We start from the raw sequence: 13771 nt of genomic DNA, 5'->3' as shown, positions 1-13771 counted from the left end.
TACCAAAAAACAGATCATTATCAGTTTTGCTAGTGCTGGAAACTGCAGTGACACAGTGGCAACTCTTCAAATAAATAGGTTTTCTCTTGGCTTAGGATGGGTTATCAGACTGCCTTGCAACGTGGCAGCCAGCTGAGAGGAAATGGAAAACCAGTTGGGTTTGGTGGAAGCAATAGATAATGGGGGTCCCTCATCAGGGGTCACCTTGCAATGGGGTCATCAGGGGGCCAGAGCTGACCAGGGGTGCTGACCATCTTTGGGAAGGCAGGAATTTCTGCTCAGAAACTTTCCTGGCAGTCCAGTGGTTAAGACCCTGAGCTTCCAATGCAAGGGGCGTGGATTTGATCCCTGGTTGGGGAACTAAGATCCCACATGCTGTGTGGTGGTTTGGCCAAAGGCAGGGGGGAAACCTCTTTTATCAGGAAGCCCTGTGTTCCCAGCACTGTGGTCTGTTCTCTGTGGGCTGTGCTTCTGTCACCCACTTCAGGGGAATGGGGCTGGGGGAGAAACAGGGTTCAGTCTTAAGACTGAACAATTACTAGGGTAACTGGGCCAAGAGTGGGAGTGAGGGGTGGTCCACACACTATCAAAAAAGACTAGACAGTTTTGCTGTGTAGACTGGAAATTCTAACCTGCCCCACTTCCATCAATGTACTAAGTCTTTGGAGATTTAGTCTTTAAAGCAAAGAGTGTAAGAGATGCAGTTTTGATCCCTGGGTTGGGAAGATCCCCAGGAAGAGGGCATTGGAATCGACTCCTGTATTCTTGCATGGAGAATCCCATGGACAGAGGAGTCTGGCAGGCTATAGTCCATAGGTTCATGAAGAGTCGGACGCTACTGAAGTGACTTAGCATGCATAAGCCAATCTAGTTTGATGAAAAGAACTTAAATGGAAAAAAAAAATCCTCCAGTCAGATTTATCAATTGTTCCTAAGAAGAACAGAATAGGAGGAAAGAGGAGCATTCATATATGAGTCATTTACCCCAATCAGTCCAGTGACAGGAGATAAGTATTTGGAACAGGTCAGTGGTCTTGGACTGCATCTTTGTGCTAAGGTTATGTCAGGTAAAAGGCATCATTGGCTGATTCATTCATTCATCCAACAAGCACTTACTGTTCCAGCCTCTGATGATCTGAGGTAAAGAAGACATAGGGCCTGTCTTCAGAGAGCTTTGATTCGATGAGTATACACAATGAAAATGGGCATTTAAAAAACCTTTTTACATTGTATTGGGGGTGTAGCCAATTAACAAGCTTTTGACATTTTCAGGCGGACAGCGAAGAGACTCAGCCATACATAAACATGTATCCATTCTTCCCCAAATTTCTCTCCCATCCACGTGGCCATATAACATTGGCCAGAGCTCCCTGTGCTATGCAATAGGTCCCTGTTGGTTTTCCATTTTAAACATGCCATTTAAAGAAGTACTGTTTTACAACTTTAATATATAGTGGAAGTATATGTAACTTTGTTCTGTGTTTTCTAATTTGCTAGTAAATGTGTTATCATACTTTAATAATTTAAAAAATTAAAAAATGAAATGTACCATTTTAAATGTACCTGTCCACCGAAAATGGGCATTTTTGACAGAATGTGGTAAGTGCTGAGCTCTGAAAGCCTCAGTATTCCCATTGTCAAAATTCCTCTTTATCTTGTCTTCAAGTCACTAGAGCAGCAAGAGCTGCCCCAGCAGTGCCTGAGGTGTGGGCTGCCCCTCCCTGAAGTGGGGGTGGGGAGAAGGAAGCGGGATGTCCCCCGAGGGATGGGTGGGCTGCCCCCAGACAGAGAGACTGGTGCCTGCATCTGCAAAACACCTCATGCCTTTCCAAGCACTGCCTTGTTCACATCTGGTTTGACCTTCTTTCTCCCCTGTGAGGCTGGTGGGGTGGGGGAGCATCACTCTAGACGACCTAAGGTCACTTGTATAGCTGGGGACAAAGCTGTTGGCCGGAGCCCGAGGATACTTCTCTCACTCTGTGGGGTGCCCTGGTGGAAGACTGGGGAGCTGGCATGGAGACGGAGGCGAGGACAGAGGTTCCAATAGCCTAGAGTTCAACCTTCCTTCCTTTTCTTTTTGTTCTTGCTTCCAGCTCTTCCCGAGTGCCAACTCACGGTGCTACAGCACTGGACTTCTTCCAAGGCTGCCAGCAAACCCAGGTCAAAACTGGAACTTAAGCCCTGGTCAGACCCTCATTCCGAAATGCTCCACGTGCCAGTTGGGTTGTTGCTCCAGGAGCCAGGTGGCAAGAACAGGAAGAAAGGGGAGCAAGCCAGGGCTGGGGAAATTCCAGAATCCCGGAGCTCTCCCCACTGTTAGCAGTGCAGTGCCTCTACTGTAGCCAGTTCCACACCCTCCAAGGGGCAGGGACTCACCCATCTTGGAACAGGGAGGCAGTGGGACACCAGACCTCTGGAAATGGCCCATTCTGGATGGAGCCAGTTTTGCTGGTGTGATGGCTTCACTGTGAAGTAGGAGGTGGGGACTGCACTTGATGGCTTTGATGGGAGTGGCCCTGCCCTCCTCTGCTGAGGGCAGACAGCATCCAGGCAGGCCAGCTGCCAGGGAGAATGCCAGCTGCCAGGGAGAATGATAGGCATCTGGCTGTCCGGGAGTGTGTGTAGCCTCAAGCACTTCTGGGAAACTCCCTCTTGCTTCCCATCCTTGTGGATGTGAAGTCATGGGGAGGCAAAGGAACAACTTAACTATCCAAGCTGTCTGGAATCAGGGAACAGGGGCCCTGAGAGCCACCTGTCCTGGCAAGTGTTTCTGTGACATTGTCTTAGTTTTTATTATTAAAAAATATTTTATTTTACTGAAGTGTTTTAAGCAAGTTGTTGTGTTCAGTCGCTAAGTCATGTCTAACTCTTTGGAACCCCATGGACTGCGGCAAGCCAGGCTTCCCTGTCCCGCAAGGAGGGACACTTCTCAAATACAGGGCTTTGAAATCTGTCAGGACTGGATTCAAGTTGTAGGTCAGCTCCTCGCTGACAAGTCACTCATGGAAAAGTCCCTGGGTGCTTTGACTTTAGGTTTTGTAGTCTGAAAAATGCCCATTTCAGAGACTGTGCAGGAGGCCTGAGATAAATTCATAGGGAAAAGCTCTGTGAGTTGCTGAGAGCAATGCACTTGTTGGCACTTGTTTATTATTGTCATGGAAGTTTCCTTCCAACCCTAAAAGTCTAATGATTGGAATTCATTATTTCTGGGTAAACAGTAACCCTCCCCCTGGGAGCAGTAGGAAGGAGAAGACAGCAAGAAAGCAGAGTATATATGTGGCTTCCCTGGTGGCTCAGAGGGTAAAGCATCTGCCTACAATGCGGGAGACCCAGGTTCGATCCCCGGGTTGGGAAGATCTCCTGGAGAAGGAAATGGCAACCCACTCCAGTACTCATGCCTGGAAAATCACATGGACGGGGGAGCCTGGTCCTGGTAGGCTACAGTCCATGGGGTTGCAAAGAGTTGGACACGACTGAGCGATTTCACTTTCAGTAGTATGTATGAGGACAGTGGGGGTAAGGAGAGAACCTTCTGGATAATGGGAAAAGAAGTTCTCAGGACAAGAGGTCAGGGTGAGGGAGGTGGGCACCCAGGACTCTAGACTGGGCCCAAAGACCGCTTGTCTGCTCAGAGAGGGACATCCTGGTCCCCCACTTTCTGTCCCTAGCCCCTGTGAGCCGCCTTTCAGTCCATGGAGACTGAGCTGGGCCCTCCAAGTGACAGTCCATCTCAGACCCAGACCCAGCTCTGAGGCTCCGCCCACCTTGCCAGGCTTAGCTAAATACACTGTCCCTGTGGGGGGCCGCTGGGGTTGAGAGCTCTCCTGGGGGGTGCCAGGCAGCAAGAGCTAGCTCCCCACAGCTTGGTAGAAGCAATCACTGCCCCTCTCCCTGCATTCTGCCTCTGACCTTGGGTAACCTGGCAGATTGCCAACCAGCGCCTGAAGCGGAGGGGTGGGGGTGGGCAGTGGGCATGCTCAGGAGAGAGGCTGTTCCAGGAGAGAGGTGGGGTTGTTCCAGGCAGTGGGGGTCTGCCAAGTGCAGTTTGGGCACCTGGACAACGCTGGGGCATGGCCGGGACGGAGCCAGCACAGGCTGGGTGCAGCGTAGCCTGGGCAGTGGGGAGGCTTCCACAGTCACTGGGATATTTTAAGCTGACAGTAGCATATCAGAAGGGACATTTATCAGCTCAGCTCCTGCTGCCACTGGGGAGTTGCAAAGGTGGCAGGGGGAGTGCTGGGTTTCAGGTTTTCCAGGATGCGTGTGACTTTGGGGGAAAGAAGGGTTTAGAGAAACAAACCTTCTTAGATTGTCCTGGATGAAATGAAGTGCCGAAAATTACTGAGTGCCTTCTCCCTTTAATCCTTCTCCTAATGTGGGAGAAAGCAGCAGAGCTCTGGCTTGCAGGCTGCTGGGTTTCTCTGTTTGAAGGTGAAAGCTCACTAGACCAGGGTGTGGACAGCCCCACTTTCCTTCCAGTCCTGGCTCCTCCACTTGTTGACTGCGTTGTAACCTGGGCCACGTCATGGGCCATCTTCAAGCCTGAATTTGTTCACTTGGAAAGGGAGCTGAGTCAGCCATGTCCTCTTCCCAAAGGGAGGGGGGGATGGTGTAAGGACTTCAGGATCAAGGAGAAAGAAGTTGTGAAATGGTGAGGCAGGCTATATCCACAGAAGGTGGTATTGCCAGCTTCCTGCCTGAGTAACTCTTCTGCATTCCTGCATCCCAGCTGTAGCAGCAGCTTCCTCCCCTTCTAACAGGCTACCCTGGGGCTGGCAGTGTGTGTGTGTGTGTGTGTGTGTGTGTGTGAGCAGAGAGTGTGTGTGTGTGTGTGTGTGTGTGTGTGTGTGTCAGCAGAGAGGTCTCCGAAGACCTTAGGGAGAGGCAAAGTAAAGCCCGATTCCACCTTTTGTTGGGTGCTTACCTCCAAAGAGAATGATGAAGTATGGGAACACTGACTGAAATCAATTAGAGAAATCAATGCCTCTGAGTGCACTATGTATTTCTTTCCTTCTAGCCCGGTCCCACCCAACCTGCCCCAGCAGCTCTATTCACTCTTCAGGAATTGGAAGCTTTAGTTAAATCCCTGCTGGTCTCCATCCCCAGACAATTTCACTCTGGCCAGGCTGGGCATCAGGGACCTGGAGTGACCCTGTGGGGAGGGAAGGTTGGTGAATGGGTCAGCCTGCCATTAGGAGGTGGATGGGTCTGGAATGGGGCTGAGAAAGCTCATGGATGTCCATGACCTAGGCCCAGGACACTGAGCTGGACACTGTAGCATGTACCATTCTAAGACAGCATCCTTTCTAGGCTTTAGACTTGAACTCCAAGGATGAGACCAGAAGAGACCACAAGAAAGATAAAAAAGAAATTGCAATTCTCACAATTTTTTCACTCTATTGCTGGACAGGGCAGGGAGAAAGGGAATATTTAAGATGTTCTGAAATGTGACATAAGCATTCATAGCCTGGAAAGCTTCCCCTTTGCTTATTTATTCAGGGCACAGAGATTACCAGGGTGGGGCCCTGGATCCCAATTGCCAAAGTTCAAATCCTGGTTCTGCCACTTAGAATATGACCTTAAGCAAGTTATATTACCTTTTTTTGTATTTTTTGTTTTTACTTTAGTTGTCTTATTTGTAAATTGGGGCTATTAAGAGTAACTACTCCATAGAGGTTTCTTATCCATTCATCTGCAGATAGAGTTTTATAAAAATTAAAGGGATATCAACATATATCTTGCCATAAAGTTGGTTCCCTTAATTATTACAACCAGTGACAAAGTCTGAGAAGTCAGGGCTAGTCACTATCCCCAGGCCTGTCCCCTGGCTGGTCACTGTCTGACTAGAAGAAAATTTCCTTCTTCCTTGTCCCCTCTGTTGGATCTACCACATCTTGCTGATTCATCTTTCTAGAGCCCCTGACAACACCTTCCTTCCATCCAGCCTCACCACCACTTCCTATTTTGAACCCCCATTATTTCAGGCAGAAACTGTTAAAATCGCTTCCTAACTGGTCTCTTGTCTCCATCCTTCATGGAGTTGTCAGATCAATCTTCTAAAACACCGTTCTAATGCCACTGGCCTGTTCAAAAATCGTCAGTGGCTCCTAAGGGAGCAAGAGGGAGGCCTTCAACACTTGTCCTCTACTGTGCCTCCCATCGGGCCCTCCAGACCTTCTCTGACAGGCCCCTCCCCACCTGTGCCCTCCGCTCCTCCCAACTCTCTGGAGGTTCCTCAGTCCTGTCTTTCTTGTTCGGCTGTGTTGGGTCTTAGTAGGAGTGCAAGTGCTCTTTGTTGCAGCTGGTGAGCTTCTCTTGCAGTGCAAGGGCTGATCTGGTGGTGGTGCACGGGCTTCGTTGCCCCTCAAAAAGTGGGATCTTAGTTCCCCAACCAGGGATTGAACCCTCATCCCGTGCATTGGAAGGCGGACTCTTAACCACTGAACCACCATGGAAGTCCCCTTGAACTGTTCTTACCACCTATGCTGTCCCCTCCCTAGAACACCGGCTCCTTCTGTGTTCCGCCAAATTCTACCATCCTTCCAGGCCCAGCTCCAATCCTATGTTTCCCTGCAAGTCCTCCCGAAACTCCCAGGTACTGACCCTTCCTTTCTCTCGTTCGGTCCCAGTGTGACTTTGGGTTGCTCAGTCTGCTCATGGATACCTGACCTAACTCTATTGTGAACGGCTTCCATGGCGGGAGCAGCCCTGCTCAGAGCCGTATTCCCACAGCCCTTGGCACTGTTGGAGGGAATCCAGTAAACTTGTGCTGCTTGATGGATTGTGGGAAGTCCTGGGTCAGCAGCTGTCCCATGGCTGAGGGCACCTCTGTTTGCCAAATCCCTGATTTCTGACACATCTTACCTGGCACCTTCTTCTTTTTATTCCTGGTTGGCTTTTCTCTCTGGGGCATGTGATCCTCAGCATGTTTCGCTCCACAGAAGGAAAAGAAGGGATAAGATTCTGCTGGCAGTAGCTCAGCTCTGGTAAGTTGAGCTGTGTGGTTAACGAGAGTGCGTGCGCGCATGCGTGTGTCCTAGGGTGGGCCGGCAACCCTCCTCGCTTCCACTCGTCTTTCTACATGCCTATTGCTCTTACCCTCCAGAGAATCCACGCCACCAGATGAGTAGGCCTAGAGAGATGAGGAAACAGAAAGACACGAACAGCCAAGTGTCCTTTCTCCCTCTCCCTGCACATTGTAGCTCCTGTTTCTGTGATGCTGGAGGGGCCGTCTTGGGTGGGCGGGAGACTCATCTACCGACGCGCTCACAAGCCACTTGGCTTGACCCTTAAAGGCTGATGAAAGGTACAGTCTTGAGGTATGTGAATGTGTATCCATGAACCTTAACAGTATCTGTTCATACTTTCTGAGAGTCTCTCCTTTCTCTGAGACTCTCTCTTACAAGGCCTCCTATTCTTGACCCTCTACAATTGTTTAGTTGCTGAGTTGTGTCTGACTCTTTTGCAACCCCATGGTCTGTAGCCCTCCTGGGTCCTCTGTCCATGGGATTTCCCAGGCAAGAATACTGGAGTGGGTTGCCATTTCCCTCTCTAGGGGATCTTCCTGACCCAGGGATTGAACCTGCATCTCCTGCATTGGCAGGTGGATTCTTTACTACTGAGTCACCACGGAAGACTGACCTTCTTGTTTCTATTTCCTTTGAATCCCCATAGTTTTATTTATCTCTGCTTCACATTTGCCACTTAGGTTTGTATGCCTTATACATAGATTCCTAATCCTTCTGGACCGCAGAGGAAAGGGGTGACATTTTATGAACAACTTTCTTAGAGCCAGACATTTGACTTGCTGCTCTGTGTACAACATCTCATCTTGTCTGTACAGTTTGAATTAAAAAACATTTTTATTTATTTGGCTGTGCAAAGTCCTAGTTGCAGCATGTAGATTGAACCAGGGCCCCCTGCATTGGGAGCATGGAGTCCTAGCCACTGGACCACCAGGGAAGACTCAAATTTTTTTTTTTTAAATCCCCATTTTATAGATGAAATAACTGAGGCTCAGAGAGATTAAATTGCCTATGGCTGGCACATGTCTATCTGTGTTTCCTCTGCAGATCTTGGCATGGGGTAGGCGTGCTTACACATGGGAGATGTGTGGGTTATTATCATGTGACACTTGGGCGCTGCCATATCTAAGGGCAGCTCAGGTTGAGGGTGGATCTGCAGAGAGTGAGGTGTAGTGAGTGGCTTATACAGAGAGGTGGGAAAAGAGGGCCTCGTGGCCACAAGGTGAATGCTGACTTGGTGGCATTTTCCACTGTCCTTTCAATGGCTGGGTGACCCGGAGTCCCTGAAGGACCCCAGTCATCACCTCCTACTACCAGATACCTCTCCCACCACCATGGGAATCAGTGGGCACTCCCTGGGTGTTCAACACTGCTTTCTCATTAAAGCTCCTAAATATGCTTCAGAGAATTTTCCTCCTAATGCCCAGCCAGGGTTCAAAGAAAGTTAAAGAAATTGTTTTTGAGATGGAGGAGGAACAATGTGCTGAATAGTAATTTCAGAGTCTAGAGTAGGGCTCTTGGGATAGGGAAAACCTCAGGTGGGGGTGCGGAAATGTGGGAGTGGTAAAGGGCATTTGGGCAGCCAGAAGATCCAGGAAGTAGGAGAGGGGAGGAGGGAAATTTACTTACACCAGACTCCAGCCACTGAGGGCTTCCCGGGGTGGCTCAGAGGGTAAAGAATCCACCCCGCAATGCGGGAGACCTGGGTTCGATCCCTGGGTTAGGAAGATCCCTGGAGGAGGGCATGGCAACCCACTCCAGTATTCTTGACTGGAGAATCCCCAGGGACAGGAGCCTGGAGGGCTGTGACTTTGTGATTCATGGGGTCACAAAGAGTCGGACACGACTGATTGACTAAGCACACAGCCAGCTTCTGATTCAAGAGTATAATTCCCATCAGGTTTTCATCCTTTAACCTAAACTTTTATGAAGCCGGTTCCCTACACCCCCCAGTTCTAGGAATGAAGGTGTTTAGTCTTTTCTTAGAAATGGAGAGGCCCGAAAGAATGGCAAGAAGGTCAGCCCACGGGTACTTTCCACAGCTCCAATCCCCAAGCCTTCCTGGCTCAGGTTCGCTCACCCGCTAGGGCCACGCCCCCAAGCGGGCACCACTCAATGGCCCTGGGACAGGATGGACCGAGGGCTCATGCCCCAGGATGGGGCAAATGTGAGGCGTTCGGAGAAGACCCTCAGCTCGGCGATTCCAAGGCTGGAGAAGCCGCGTTCCCGCCTAAATCCGCAAGATGGAAGTTGCTCCCTCTAGCTTTTCTACTTGCGAAGCCCACCGGTTTTCTAAGTGACCCCTCCCTTCGAGCCCAGGTCCATTTCTAGCATTCACGCCTCTCCAGAGTCTTGTTCATTTAAAAACGCATCTTAAAATGCACTAACACCTACATCTTAGGTCCAGCCCAGATCCGGTTTTGGGTAGCGCGGAAAGTTTACGAGGTACTGCGTGTACCCCACCCTGGCACACGGGGTGCGCGCGGAGCTGCGTGCAGGAATGTGTGCGAAGGCGCCGAGGGGTGCAGGGCAGCTTTATCGCAGCCGAGAATGTGTCAGATCGGCGCGTGAAACTGGGGTGTCGGGTGTGCGTGGGTCTGCCCGCGCGTGTCCGAAGCCCACCGCCTCTCGCCCACTTGCCAGAACGTGTCAGCTACCTTACTTCTTCAGCCCTTTCCCAGCCAGACGCCCCTCCTTTTTGGTGCTTCTGAGCGTTTACTGTAAATCCCGTGACTAAAACACGCCGGTGAGCCCGGCCCGTGGACAGATGGATCAATCGCCCCCTTCCCGGAAGGGGGAGGGGGCCCCACCTGGAGCCTCGGAAGCAGGGAGCTGCCGGCTGCCTCGGGAGAACTCCCCGGAGCCCAGCTCGCCGCCGAGCTTGGCGCGGGGACCTGCGTCGGTCCCGGGGCGCTCCCACCAGGGTGGGGTGCGAGCCCGCATCCCCGATCCTTCCCGCGCAGTTCGTGGGAGGTTCGTCGGCCTCGGATGCGGCGGTCAGGACGCCCTGGCTCGGCAGCTTTCTTCCCGCACTGGGGGAGGGAGACAAGTGGGGAAGGGGAATCTCGAAGGGCTACGACGCTGGGGCGTGTGGGGGGCGAGGACGCCGGGGGTGTGCGGGGAAAGTTATCGAGCCCTGCATGAAGAGCACATGTGTATGCGGGCGCGGGGCTCGACCCGGGCAGGAGGCTGTGCGGGGACGCTGGCGGTTGGCGACGGAGGGGGTCCTTCATCTCCCTTGAGTCTTCGGGGAGACGCTCTGCCTCGGCTCCTGGGTCGAAGGACGCCCATCGGATGGTGCAGCCCCCTTCCCAGACCCGGACTCCAGCGGGTTTTTTTTTTTTTCCAGCGCCCTTCCCCCTACGCCCCCGGGTTGGCTCAGGAGCCCCGGACTCCAAGCCCTCGGGCCTCCGCTGAACCTCCCCAGGGCCTCCCGGGGCGGGCTGCCCCGGCGCGGGGGCGGGGGAGGTGGGGGTTGGAGGGCGCAGCCCGCTCCGGGCGGGGAGAGGAGGGGGCGTGGGGGTTGCCGCGCAGCTGCAGGAGCCGCGGGAAGAGAAAGGTGCGGAGGCTTTGGTGGGTTTGGGTTGGAGCCCGAGCCTCGGCCAGGGTAGCTGGTCAGTTTCCGGCCAAGGCTGCAGGTCAATCCGCGGAAGGGCGGGCGGTCGAGCAGAGGGAGCCGGCGGCGGAGCTCTCCCCTCGGCCCGCGTTCCCCGGCGCCACCGCCACCGCCACCGCCTTGTCGTCGCCGCCGCTGCAGAGTGTCGCTGCTCCGCCGCGCGCCCGCGCCCCGCGCCGCCAGCGCTTGGGAGCCAGAGCGCCGAGCCCCGGGCGGAGGAGAGGGGCGCGGGCGCGAGAGCCGCGGCGAGGGAGCCGCGAAGGGGGAAGGGGGCGGGCGGAGGGAGGAGCAGGGAGCGGGAGAAGGGGGAGGGAGAGGAGAGCGAGGGAGAGCCGGAGAGAGCGGGAGCAAAGAGCGAGAGCCGGGGAGAGGAGAGGGAGGGCGAGGAGCGAGAAAGACACACGCACGCAGAGACACACGGTCACTGGAATTCCATTAGAAAAAAGTGACACGAGCAGGGGTGAGCGGGAGAAGATTTTTTTTGAATCTTTCCTCCGTCTTGTGCGAAAGAAGCGACTCGGGTCTCTCGTCCTCGAAGCTCCCACTGGATCGTTCCTAGGCGCTGGCACCCGTCGGTGGATTTTTCTTATTTGCGTTTTATTCTGACCCCCACTCTCGCCACTTCCTTCCAGCCCTTCACTCTCAGATCGCCTCTCCCCCCACCTTCTCAGTCCCCTCCCGGGAAGCGCAGGGGAATCGGACCCGCGGGGACTCGCGCCTTCCCGGACGAGCCGAGGGAAGGGCAGACCTGAGGACCGGCTGTCGGCTTGGAGAGCACACACACACACACACACATACGTGTGTATTTGATTTTAGTGGGCAAGGGGGGCGTCGAGACACAGCCCACCGCCCTCCATTCCCCCACCCGCTCCAGCCAGAGGCGAGAATCGCAGGACTCAGGATCTTCATCCGGCGGACTAGCTGGGATCTCCGCATTGGATTTGGGGCTGATTATCACTGCTTGGCTATTATTATTGTTGTTGTTATTATTTTTTATCCAAGGGAGAAAGACAAGAAAAACTGTGGGATTTATTTAACATGATCTTGGCAAACGCCTTCTGCCTCTTCTTCTTTTTAGGTGAGTACCTGCGGGAGGCGAGGACAGCGTGTCCGCGGGAGCCTGGGGGGCTGCGCGGCCGCGCGCGTTCAGGCGCCGGCGAGCAGCCTGGAACCTTAGGGGCGAGCGGGGCGCTGGCGGGGGACGACCGGTGGGAAGAGCGCGTGGCGGGGCGAGCCGGGCCCGGGCGCAGCGGAACCGAGCGGGGCCGGCGGCGAGGATGCGGGTGGAGGGACGCGAGCCGCTGCTGGCTGCGTACGCGCAGTGTTGGGAAGAAGACTTAGAACACCCAGACCATCCCCGAGCGCACGAACGCAGACATAGCCGCTCACTCACAGGGTTCAAATTGCGGCAACTTAAGAAAAAAAAAAAAAAATCCAACTCTTCATCTGGAAGAGAGAAGGGAGGGGAGAGGCTCAGGGTCGGGGAGAGGCAAATTCTGCCATCCTACCTTTCCCGGCGGCTCCTCGAGCCGATCGTGGTGGAGGGCACGGGCTTTTCCAGGAGCTCCGGGATGGACATCTGTGGGGGCAGTCCTGGCAGCCACCCACCCCCCACCTGCCAATCAACCCCTGGAAAAGACACCCCGCTTCCCACTCTCCGAATCCCTTCCCCGCGGCTCCACTCCCTGGAACACTTTTCAAGTTTCTCCCCACCCTGTACCCTCCCTCCCGCGCAGACCCGAGCCATCTAGGTGGGCGGGAGTGGAGGGTTTGAGCCGTAGTTCGCCCCCTTGTCTTTGCCACCTTTGGGGCGGGGGGGAGGCGGGGGACCCGGTAGCTGGTGGGAAGAGATGGGAGGGAGGCCAAAGTTTGCTTCCTTGGGTGAAGAAGGTGGGGGGCTGAGGGAAAACCTGGCCTGAACAAAGACCACTGCTCATTCTGTCAGCCCTCTCCCCCAAGGGCAGGGAGGGAGGGCTGCCTGGTGCTCCTGAACCCCGACTGTCTTTTTTCCACCCAGAATTCCCAATCCCTGGCCCCCTTTTTATGCTGCAAGAAATCTCAGCTTCTTGGGAAGCGGGTGTAGAGGGAGCATTCTTGGGGGTGGAGGTCAGTAAAAGTGGGTGTTGGGAAGGCTGTGTGCCGGCCAGGAGTCCCAGGCAAGGCTGCTGCCCCAGTAAGTGCTCCAGAGAGAGGGCAGGCTAATGGTATGTGTGTGTGTATGTGTGAGTGTGTGTGTGTGTGTGTAAGGACCACACATTTGCTTCATTGTGGATGCTGCTCCTACCTCCTTGGCCTGCTGTGAAGCCAGCCTGCCCAGATGGGTCAAGAGAGCACCCTTTCCCTCCTGGAGGAGGGGAGAGGGAAGGCCTAGAAGGTGGGTAGGTGCAGGTCACAGAAAGCCGTGAGGGGTGTCCTAAGAAGTGTCTTGACTAGGACCAGGGATTCAGGTCCAGTCCATGTTGATTGGGCCCTGGGCCTTTTGCCAAACCCACCTCCTCTCCCCCTCCTGGATTCTAGGGCCTTGGGGCTTGGCCTGGCTCTAGGGTGTGGCCTTCACAGTCCTGCCTCAGGGAGCCAGAGGTGGCTCATTTGGGATCTTGTTCTCAGGTGGGAGGGGCTGAGGGAGGAGGCTGGGATGGTTGCTCTGGGCCCCACTGTGCTCCTGCAAGCCTTTCCCGGCAACCCTCTCACTCCGAAGGGGCTATTATAAAAGCTGACCTTTTCTCCCACGGGTGGTTTGAAAACCCAGCTTTCTGGGGCCAAGAATGAGCAGGGCCAAGAAGAAAAGAAAATTGTATTTCAGGAAAAGCAGCCAGACTGCTTGCTCTTGAGCTGCACACACACCCCAGGCCAGCAGGGCTCCCAGGTGTGTATGGTGGCCCCTCAGTCATCTCCAGGTCCAGCCCCACAGGGTGCAGAGGTGGGGGGGATCCCAGCCAGGGGGCCTGAGGAGAGACTGTTCTCCTGAGCCAGTGTAGGTGTGCCTGGGGTCCTGTTCAGAGATGGCCTCCCTGGTGTCTGTGACTCTGGTGGGGGTGGAGATGACAGGAGGAAAAGTGGCAGGGGGTCAAATCCTTTCAGTTCTTTCTCTTGAGAAGCCCCTTCTCAAAGCTGGGGTGCATGTTGACTG

The 13771-nt window shown here is 54.1% G+C and overlaps 1 protein-coding gene across 4 annotated transcripts in view; it reads left to right on the top strand.

The window, feature by feature from the left end:
- GFRA2 (GDNF family receptor alpha 2) overlaps positions 1-13771 on the top strand; it is a 227732-nt gene that overhangs the window by 109494 nt on the left and 104467 nt on the right. The window contains exon 1 of one of the 4 annotated variants that reach the window (XM_055427162.2): positions 11017-11719. The exons of the other annotated variants lie outside the window; for them this stretch is intronic. Within the exon in view, the coding sequence (XP_055283137.1) occupies positions 11680-11719 (40 nt within the window). The 5' untranslated portion in view covers positions 11017-11679. Of the gene's footprint in view, positions 1-11016; positions 11720-13771 lie in introns of those variants that run through there. 4 annotated transcript variants of the gene reach the window in all.

This window comes from Moschus berezovskii, chromosome 7, assembly GCF_049115385.1.
Source record: "Moschus berezovskii isolate FMDL1 chromosome 7, NW_MosBer_1.0, whole genome shotgun sequence".
Taxonomy (NCBI): Eukaryota; Metazoa; Chordata; class Mammalia; order Artiodactyla; family Moschidae; genus Moschus; species Moschus berezovskii.
This window is presented reverse-complemented; position numbering and strand designations above follow the sequence as displayed.